Genomic DNA, 10,700 nt, shown 5'->3' on the forward strand with positions numbered 1-10,700 from the left:
TTCTGGCCTTTTGCCTGATTGCACAGGATGCTGGAGAGCAGCTGGTTTGTCTGGGTTTCACAGATGAACCATATCCCCATGGATATTTACTATGACAACAATTTGGACTGGGTATTTACTCAGGTAAAATATTTTCCATTCTTAAGAATTGTGGCCATACAGGTACAAATTCCAACCATAAGACAAGCAAGTCCTCTTGGTAACTGGGAAGTGGAGGTTAATAGGATAACAGGATTCTGTTCTGGTAACAGTAAAGGACAACAGCAATGACACGTTCATGGGCAATCTGAAATGAAAGCTAGGTCCCAGCTCTATTTCCTGAACAACCCCACCTCCTCGCTTATTGCGCCATTCTTCTGCTTATGCAGAGATGGAAGTTTGTGTCCTACTCTTGCTGAGCAATTTGGCACTACTGGAGTGCCAGTGTGGAGCCCCCTCTTTGCAGAGACACTAATTGGAGCCCAGCAGTAAAGTCTGCCTGCCACAGAAGTACCCTGCCATCTCTGCTTTTTCTGCAGACATAGGTTCAAGAAGACCCAGGAGGAACTTTTGACTGTCTGTTCACATGCATTAACAGGAGCACAGAGCCAACTGCGAGCTTTACCTTGGCCCATACTAGCCAATCTACATACATCTGCTGGTCCATAAAGATGAAGCAGGATTATAATCCCTGGCTTGAGGTAGTTCATTTTAGGCTAAAAGAAACAATAGAACAGAGTAGCACAGCATATTGTGCTCTTTAGACAAGTGAAAAAGGCTGCACTCACCAATCTGTACTGATTTCACTTTCCTTTCCCCTCCTCTAGCTCCAGGCAACATGCAACGTTGAGCAGTCCCTGCTCGATGACTGGTTTACTGGGCATCTGAACTTCCAGATTGATCATCAGTGAGTATACATCTTGAGAGAGAATTTTCTTCCTTCTTTTTTTTTTTCCCCTATTCTTCTTTGCTCCAAATTCTACAAGTAGTTGTGGGGCACCAAGGAGTTTGCCTTTAAAAAGGCTGAAAACTCTAAAGAGAATCATAATGTAATTCATAAAGCTTCACTGGACTCACAGGGAGGCGGAAATGACTAGTGAAAATTGAATATGGGCAGGATCTATGAAACCGTACAGACAGCAACAGGGTCTAACCAAAGCAGTAGCTTGTAAGCATTAGTGAAAATGTACATGCTAAGGCACCCTGTTTATAGTCTGACACAGTAGTTTAAGCCTACCTATACTGACTACTTATGCTATTACTCTGAGAGATGCAACTGAAATATGGGCTCATCTCTTTTTCTGGGCAATGGACACGGTTACTTCTGGAGAAAGGGGAAGAGGAAAGTAGTTTCTTCCAGTTCATGGCATCACTTAATTTGGAGAAGTGTTGCTTCAGAGATGCTAGAGAGAACTGTGGAAAATAACAGAGGGATAAAGCAGGAAAGTCTTATGAGTTACTTGTGCTAAAAGCACATGAAGGGGAAAGAAGAACCAGGAGCAGCTACAGACCCTACTCAGCATGAGCTAGGGGATCCCTGGGAAGTAATAATGAACACGAACACGGGAAAGGTACTATTTCTTACAAAGCACTGGAAAAGAATTTGTCTGTCTCCTTTTCACAGCCTATTCCTCTCAATGCCAAGACACAACTACTGGAAGGTGGCTCCTCTGGTGAAGTCCTTGTGTGCCAAACATGGCATTGAGTACCAACGTAAGCCGTTGCTCACAGCTTTGGCAGACATTGTGTGGTAAGTAACACCACACTGTTAAAAAATTGCAGAAGGATGTAGGAGAGACTGGAATCCTGAGAACAAGGGTTAGCCTGTTCTTCTCTTACAAATCAACACAGTGAAACCCTCATTTCCATTGTCCCCACCAACACTCCTCTAAACAATCCTGCATAATGTGACCTCCTGTGCTCTCTCTTTCTCTCTCTCAGCTCTCTGAAGAATTCAGGAGAGCTCTGGCTTGATGCCTACCTACACAAATAAGACAACAAGGCTTGATGATATCATTCACAGCCTGCCACACCTTTGCATTTCCAGCAAGCTGAGAAGCAGGGACCACAAGGGACTCCATGGCAGAAGAAAATGGATGAGAACTGAAGGACATGATTCCAATAGAAATGAAGTTACCTGAATTTTACTTCTGGTCTTCCCTGGTGTTTTGTTTCAGATATGTTAAGAGTGGGTAGGGCAAGCAGGAGATGAATGGTTAGAACAGGGAGAAACTCTTTGCTGCATCTAAGTAAATATGGCCAAGACCATTTCTGAACTTGAGTATGTGTTCAAGTCAGATCATGGACTAGCGCAGCTGCACACACTTAACTTCATTTCAGAGTCCTCTGACTATTTTATTTATTTTTAGGTACTCCTTATGTGGAAGGTTTAATGCTTAATAAAACATTTGCTTATTTGAATTCATTTGAAATTGCACAGGATTTTGAATTAACACTGTGTTCCAGCAATGCACTTAAATCATAATAAACTACATATCACACCTAGGAGTACAGCAATTGCAATATTCAGTTGAGTAACAACATAAATGTGTTTCTCATTTCTGTTCTCTGGAGCATCCTCATTGTCACAATGCCAGGCATCCCCAGTTGTCAGGAAGAAATACATGTGTTGAAACCAGCTCAAGCCTGCTGCTCTCTTCAAAGTTTCTTTATTAGTTTTTTTGGGTTTTTTTGTACTTTGTGCTGGGCTAAGCCATGTGTACACTCCCTATGCTGGTCTGGCCGAATTATTCATAATCATGAGGTCTCCACTGTCAAGTCTGTGCCCTAAAGTGCTCTTAAGTACTTCATACCTGTACCCTTTCATGCCACATCCTTTGTCTTCATTTCTCAGTCGCTACTATTATAGCAGGTCTGTATTTCCTTATGTGGACAGCTATATCTCATTCTACATAGAGTAACTGCATGGTACTGCTATCTATTATAAGACTATCATCATCCTACAGAAAGATAAACCAAAAGTAAAATAAATTGGCCATAAATATTTGGTCAAATAGAAAAGTCGCTGTTGCAACTAAAACAAAACAAAGTTGCAGACAGGCCAGGAAAAGATCAGACTAAGCAAGCCCAAGTTCTGAAGCTTTGCAAACGCAATATGATGTTGAGCCATTATTTTCCTCCACACAATTCGTATCAATCATAAACCCATTATAATCACTAAATCACTGTTATAATCAGTAGAAGCAAGTTCAGAACTTCTGCACTTAAACATTCAATCAAGTTCATGGTGGGGAACAGGTTTGTTTCTTCATTGCCCTCAGAGTGAGCTGTACTCACCTGGAGCCTGAGGCTTGCAGGCGCTGCTGAGCAAGACTCTTCTGGCAGGGTATGCTTCTCGGCTCCTCAGTCTTGCCTCAGTCCATGGCGTTTGCACTGCTCCTCGACCAGATGCTAGCCGCAGGTGAAGTCACAGCAGGTAACGTCACTTGCTTAGAGAATGATGGGGTTCTACAAAAAAAGTATAGAACAAATAAGCTAATGCCTAATATAGTTACATGAATAAAAAATACATATCATACTGTTGATTAGCGTCATAGGTTCATAGTAGAAAAGTAGATCCAATACATACACAAGCTTGTAAACTACTGGATAGGGTTAGGTTTAGATTAGATCATTAGAGTAAGGGTTAAGGTTAGGGTAAGGCTTCAGGATCAGGGTGGAGGATCCATTTGCTTCAGGACAAGCATTTGACTTGACAAGGTCAGGGTTCACATTATTGTTGAGGTTAGCATGAGGGATGGGCACTGTGAGATGCCTGCATCCACTAAAGGCACTCGCAGTGCATCTGAAGGTATTCTTCACCCACGCTAGACAGCACAGAAATGTATAGGCATGCCCGTCCTGCCCCTCAGACAGCTCCAGGTGATGCCTGAACACACCAAAAGGCACTCACAAAGCCATGGTGCACACCAGAGGGCCCTCGTAGATTACTGCAGGGCAGTCAGCTCTAGGGTTAGTGTTGAGATAAGGATTAGAATAAACAGCTAAGTTTAGGGTAGGGTTTCAGACTTAGCATGAGGCATCAGGTTAGCCAGAGCCCAGCACAAAAGACACCCACTGGGACTAGGGCTCCACACAGAAGTGGCCAAGTGTAAAACATCAGCCTACTGAGAAAAATTTTCAAGTAGATCCAACAGCAGCTGGATTGCTCAGGCTTTTGTGCTTCCCAGTGTGATACAGGTAACACCTGGACTGTGCTGCAAGAGAGAGGATAAACACTCTCACTGTTGGCTAGGGAACTTTTTTGGGGGTTTTTTTTGTTTGTTTGTTTGTTGCTTATAGGTACATGAATTAAGAGTTATGGGTTATATGTTATGAAATCTTAAGACCTGAATGGTGAATAAGTGAATTCACATGATAGACTAGTCTAAGCAACAGGGGATTGACCCCTCTTTGTCATATTTCTTAAAGAGCTCATGAAATTAATTTTAAATCACAGAGCATGTCACCCTGTAACTTTGAGAGATCCAAATGGACCGAGACAAGCAATAACCCTAACCCAAAACCTAATAAGCCTAAACCCAAACCCCTAATGGCCCCAACCCTCAACCTAAACCAAAGAGGCCCTAACCCTAATGTTAACCTAACCCTAACTCTAATAGTCCCAAACCCTAAAAGGTAACTCAAACTGTAATATGCCCTAACCATAACACTAACCCTAAAGCTAACTCTTAATGACCCTAACCCTAATATTAACAGGCCCTAACCCAAACACCAGTAGGCCCTGACCCTTACCTTAACCCTAACTCTGACGTCCCTAACATTAATAGGCTGTAGCACTAAGCATAACTCTAACCTCGGTGACCTTAACCCCAACCCAAACCCTAACAGTCCCTAACACTAACCCTAGCAGCCCTTACCCCAACCCTCATAGTCCCTCACTAACATCTCTAACAAAACCTAACCATAGCCCATTCAGACAAACAGATTTGAAGTTTTTTTGACTAAATGAATTAAAATGCATTTTTCTTTTTACTTCCTATGCCTTGCTACCTAGGGGGGAGTTTATATTACAACTTTTGGAGCTCATTCATGCTGTGTAGTTATAGAAAGTCACATCAAGATTCTAAACATCCTAGGAAGCTTTGAGGGGCTGTAAGCTTTCTTGCTTCCCAGTGAGGTTTACAGCTCTGAAATGAGCCTAAGAGTTTGGATTACAAATAAAATGTGGTGAGGAAGGTGGGACAAGAAAGCAGGGAAGAGGGCAGAGTTGCTTATGCAAGTTTGGCTTGTAGGAACAACAGCCATGTGAACTCATCATGATGCAAGGTTGCTCCTGCTCCAGAGTACATCCTGGCTACTTTTTAAATCAGCATCACACAAGGTTGCGTGCCAGCTGTTTGTAAGGGAACAAGATACAGGATCCAGACTCAAGGTTTTAAGACAGACATATAGACTTTTGTCTGTCAAAACTTAAGGCCAGGCTTGTTAAGCTCAAGCTTACTAAGGCAGTTTTGAGAGTTCAAGAGTAAACTGAATTACCTGAGTGGACTTAGATTTTGACTCTGCTAGGCAGAAGGCGAGGCAGGGAAAGAGGCTGATATAGGTACTTCGAATCACCCTTGAGAGGAGGCAATATCTTTCTGTTAATTAGTAAGGGAGTGTGCTCTTTGTCTCAAGCAAGTACCATTGTGAGTACATACTCAGACCCTGAAATAAAATACTAACTTCTGGAAAGCGGACTTTGGGAACAAAAAAATTAATTTTGAGTATCAGCATTTAAGACCAGTTTCTTACAATAATGAAAATGATTAGGTTAATAGACAGAGATCTTGACTGGTAAAAATAAAGATATAAGAAATCTTCCGATTAGATAACAAGCAGACTTTGTGTTGTTTGTGCAATGATTACCTGAATGATGTGTGTCATACTCAGTACTGACTTTTACTTAAAAACCTTTAACCCGGTATAGTCAGCCAGAATATGCAAAAGATTTGTTATTAAACAGTTTTCTGCCTTGGAAAATGTGCAATTATGTTTAGATGTTAACAGCAGAAAGTGTAATTCCTGAACCATAGGATTATAAGAAGCAATTCCTGAAAACTCTGTGGGAGAAGTAAGGAGCAAAGCAGGACTCAAAACACTATCAGTTATTCACAAACACATTTCAACTATTTTAAAAAGCCTTTAAAAATTACCTTCAGTAGTCTCTGAAAATAATTTCCTTGGGTAGATGAGAGGCCCAGTTTTGAAGACCAGTATTTAATTTTTGGAACTTCAGCATCATTAGGCTTCTAGTGCAATTTGCAGTCAGGACCCCTGTAAATCAAAATGCAATTTAAAAAAAAAAAAAAAAAAGCGCTCTGCAAATGTTTTCATTAGCTGAGGACCCAACAGTGTGCAAATGAGGCAAGGTATGCCTGAAGGTTAAGCAAGACTGAGATGAAAGGCTGTGGATTAATATGGAATAAAGCCTAAGCAATATGGATCAACGCCAGAGCAAACAGGAGAAGTTGCTAAATTTTCCCCAGGTATCTTCAGCCAATCTTATCAGTATGGTAGGTAGTATAGGTTTAGATGAAAGGCTGCCTGTATTATCTCAGGAGAATATTTAATAGCTTGGTGAGATTTTACAAAGAAGATATAACTGAGAAGGCCAAAGAAGAAAACACATACATACTAACTACACAACCCAACATAAACCCACAAAAATAACTACTCTTATGTAAAGAGGTTACGGTGCATGAAAACAGAGTGGAAGTAAAATTAGCATCACTATGACAGCATCTTCTCTATATGTGAAGAAAGATGGAAATTATACAAAATATTAACTGACTTACTCTAAAATACAGCCTTCATTCCTGCAACTCTGAAATGCAATTTCTGTTCTTTTCCAATGGTCAAATCTTGAAGTCAGATGTTCAGGACAGACAGTTTCCACTGAAAATAATTTTGAAAGCTTGAATTTAAAATTAAGTATTTTTTCTGATAAACTCTCTCTAGAGAAGGGTATATTTTAAGAAATATCAGCATGCATGAAAAAAATCAGTTTTATACACAGCACGTAATTTTAATAGCTAGATATTAAGTTAAGTTAATGAACTAAGCACACTCATTATCTTTGCATTATAAAGCTGAATGGTAAATAATAATAAAAAAATCTTAATCTTTTAACAAAAAGCTGTATGTATTAAAATGTTGACAGGTCTCAGCCAAATTTTTTATATAATCACAGTTTATTTCATGGAAGTAATGAAACTATTCCTCATCCTGCAGTCTTCACAAACTTGTACACATATGCCTATTAGATGCATAACTTCACTAATAAAAGCTTGTGACTTACTTGTTTTAAATTTAAACAAAGAGCAACATTTAGGAAAAGTAGCAAATGTCCAAAGCACGTTGGACTCTGCACATACGCAATAAGTAAAGCAGGGAAAATGAGATTTCTTTGTTCTCGCTTTTCCAACTTCCCTCCACAAAGGCAAGAGCATTATCAAGACCCCGTAGACAATACAAAAACTATGATTAGGCAGAGCTACGTGCTTTCAGCTCCTTCGTACGTGCCAGTTTTCATTTGCCCCCTCACCTCAAGCGACACAAAAAGTAACACCAGTCTTACTGCCTGATTTAACTGGGTTTAACAGAAAGATTAGGGGAAAAAATGTGAGTGAGGCAAAATATGTTAGACTTTTGTTAAAGATTACACCTTCAGGCAGAGCAAGTATTGTGTAATTTAAAGCAGCACTGGTTTGGCCAGCTTGTTTGCCAGGGTCCAGTCACCTGCTGCTTGAGCAGAGCTGGTTGGGAACAGGTCGCACAGACCTCAGCTCAGGCAGGTGGTGAGCCCTGCACCATTTGGGCAGATGTTCGCTAAAGCAGTCAACAAACTATCACGTCTGATCAAACAGGCAATTTACTCTATTTTCCTTTGATCTATTATATTAAGACAATACTAATGTGAAGAAATAACATGTTTAATTGAGTTGTTTTTCTAGAAGTGAGGAAGAACCAAAAAGAAGGCTGAACATTATCAATGAGAGTGAAGTAACTGCAGCTTACTGAAGAAAGCAAGGTGAAGGGGAAGTGAGATGGGTGTTTGGGTTCAGGTCTCCCAGCAGTCTCCATCTCCCAGACAACCTCACCTTTTCACAGTCCAAGTATAGAAAAAGAGAGATGAACTTCCACAAGAACTCAGTTACCTGCTTCTTCACAGATTTCCAGTGGCAATCCCAGCGGCATCTGTGAATGAGCCAGACTTAGAGCTTGCCCAGCTGCCATCCCAGGGAAGGCTGCCTGTAGGCATTTTGTATTTTCATTCTGTTTGGGGAGTATTGCACAACTGCAACTTAGTCTGCAAATGATCTCCCATCATCCTCATTCCTCAATAATTCTTACACGTATGTGCACAAAGTCAAAGACAAATTCTTGAGACTTAAGTGCAGAAAACAGGAAAGAGATGATTCTTCCCCAAGTACTTGTTTGTAGAAGAGTGTATCCACCTGTGTGTCAATACTGTTGCTGTCAATGCTGAATCAACAATCACTGCAAGACAAGGAGTTACTGCACACACACACACACCCCCCCACAAAAAACACCCCCTCAGTTAAAAAGTAACAAAGTTCCCAATATTGGTTAAAGTTTTAAAAGGGTGAAATCTGAGAGGAATGAATGAAGAATAAACACTGAAGTTAAAGACACAGCAAATCTACATAAAATATTTTTGTGGTTTATCACATGCTATGAAACAGGAAAGGAAGTTTTTCTTGACTTGTTCCATTACAGCTTTACAGCATTTGATTCAAATCATTGGATCCAACTTCAGTTACAACAACCAAGCAAAATGGCTTTTATAATCTTGTAATGATTTGAATGAGATTGGTTAAGATCAAGGTGGACATTTCTGCGGTTTTCAAGAAAGTATGAAGACACTGTCCGCAATTTCTGAAAAAAAACTGCAAAGTAACCAGTGTCTATTTTCTTTCAAGGCAAAGAACAGCATATTGTCATTTAATGAAATAAGTCTGGCTGCAACTTCTGGGCTGAAAAATGTCAAGATTATATATTATATATATATATTATATAACAGCACTAGACCTCCTTGATCCAGCTTCTTTGCTCTGGTAAGCAGAATGCAAAAAAAAAAAATTATTTTTTTTAATTAAAAAGGTATTATCAAACTATCAGTTTATCAAGCTTTAATGACCTGAAAATAAATTTCAGCACAGGTCCTGAGGGCCTGTTTACTCTCAGCCTGCAATGCAGTGCGATTTCCAGCACTGAGGTTGAAGTTTGACTTTGGGTGGAACCCCACCACGACAAAGTTCAAGCTTTTATCACACAAGTAAATTATACAGGCTCTACACAGCAATCCAGGCTGTGAAAGTGTTACCGTTACCAGTGATCCAGATATCAACCTACTTCACTTGTCATTTCTACACTGCCTTGTTGTTTAGCTTTGATTAGCTTCCCTAGACTACATAATTATGCAGCCTTTTACAACCTCTTGCAAACACAGGGCTTTTTCAGGAAACTTATTCAGTCTAAATGATCCATCCCCGCAACTGAAGCCATCCTGAACTAGAAGAGGATTTCAGAACTTCTCATGTGGGAAAAGTTTTCACAGGAAAATTAAATGAATCCTTTCTTAACGGGACAGATGAGAAAGGGAATGTGACAGATGCTTTGCAGATACCTTAAACAGCTATTTGTGAGATGGTACGGCACAAATTGTAAAGGTCTTTAGCTCTTAGGCTAGGTTCAAGAGCTAAGTAAGAATTTACCAATTGCTGACAGACAAACCACAAATCTGGCAAAATTGCCTTCATTTCATTTCCAATCATCAGAACAGAGACTTAGTTCTTTTCCCATTTACCTCCAAAATGGCCTTATGCAACTGCATCCTCAGTATCAGCTGAGTCAAGGCTATGCTCAAGCCCAGCTCTCCATGTCATGACCTGCATTATGATCATACAATTGTGAGCCCAAATTATCAGTTCAGATTCAGTTCTGCAATATTGCCTGGGAAGAAAGGTCAAGTTTACCATGCATTGCATATCTTCATATAATCTACTATCAGCAAGAGATAAGAACATGCAACATAACACTGGATCTGTGGTACTGGTTTGAAGCCCCCCATCCCACAGGATTTGTAAATAAATATTTGTTAAAAATATCCCACAGGATAAGGTAAATCAAACAGGTATGCTCATCTCTAGCACACATCTGCTTGCAGTGCTGATCAATATAGTAGCTTTCTTAGTATCATGAACTCATGCCCGTAACTTAGTATGAAAGCAGACACTCCTTCACATTCCTTCTCACACAATTCACATTTAACCTGCAGATGAAAATGAAATGTTTTTAAAAGAAAAAATAATGGAGCCCCAACTAAAAAAAACTTGGGCACTAACACATGAAATGTGGGTTTTCAGGCTTAAGAGAACCTTCATAGACTCCCAAACACCTCCTCCTGCGGTATTAGGTGATGAAAGACTCTTGCTTTTATATAATTTTGTGAGAAAATGGAGAGTCATTTGCCTGTCTGAGAATTTGTGTATCAGATCCCCAAATGGAGAACAAACAGCCTTTTCCTCCAAGATGAGTAACAGGTATATAACATAACTTGGCAAATCAACTTGGTTTAATGGATGCTAAAGTCATGGATATCAGCACACTGCTTAGCAGACTATTTTCATCAGTGGCTTTCCCCAGGCAGTGAGCTAGCTGGGTTCAAGAAAAGAATTTAGGGCTCACTCTTC

At 40.1% G+C, this 10,700-nt stretch overlaps 1 protein-coding gene and 2 long non-coding RNA genes across 3 annotated transcripts in view; 1 reads left to right on the forward strand and 2 right to left on the reverse strand.

The window, feature by feature from the left end:
• Window positions 1-1,972, forward strand: part of LOC130156374 (acyl-CoA (8-3)-desaturase-like) — a 47,982-nt gene extending 46,010 nt beyond the window's left edge. Inside the window, 4 exon segments of the mRNA XM_056354819.1 lie at window positions 27-123; window positions 807-886; window positions 1,604-1,729; window positions 1,921-1,972. Coding sequence (XP_056210794.1) covers window positions 27-123; window positions 807-886; window positions 1,604-1,729; window positions 1,921-1,972 — 355 coding nt within the window.
• The window catches only part of LOC130156375 (uncharacterized), a 42,189-nt gene extending 38,746 nt beyond the window's left edge, over window positions 1-3,443 (reverse strand). Inside the window, exon 1 of the long non-coding RNA XR_008824395.1 lies at window positions 3,277-3,443. This is a non-coding gene — a long non-coding RNA (uncharacterized LOC130156375). The remainder of the gene's footprint in view (window positions 1-3,276) is intronic.
• A 665-nt stretch (window positions 3,444-4,108) lies between these two features.
• Window positions 4,109-6,873, reverse strand: LOC130155673 (uncharacterized). The gene is made up of 3 exons (XR_008824174.1): window positions 6,780-6,873; window positions 6,138-6,258; window positions 4,109-4,196 (listed from the first exon to the last, which is right to left on the reverse strand). It is a non-coding gene; the product is annotated as an uncharacterized LOC130155673 (long non-coding RNA).
• Window positions 6,874-10,700: the final 3,827 nt, after the last annotated feature.

Source organism: Falco biarmicus, chromosome 10 (assembly GCF_023638135.1).
Source record: "Falco biarmicus isolate bFalBia1 chromosome 10, bFalBia1.pri, whole genome shotgun sequence".
NCBI classification, from domain to species: domain Eukaryota; kingdom Metazoa; phylum Chordata; class Aves; order Falconiformes; family Falconidae; genus Falco; species Falco biarmicus.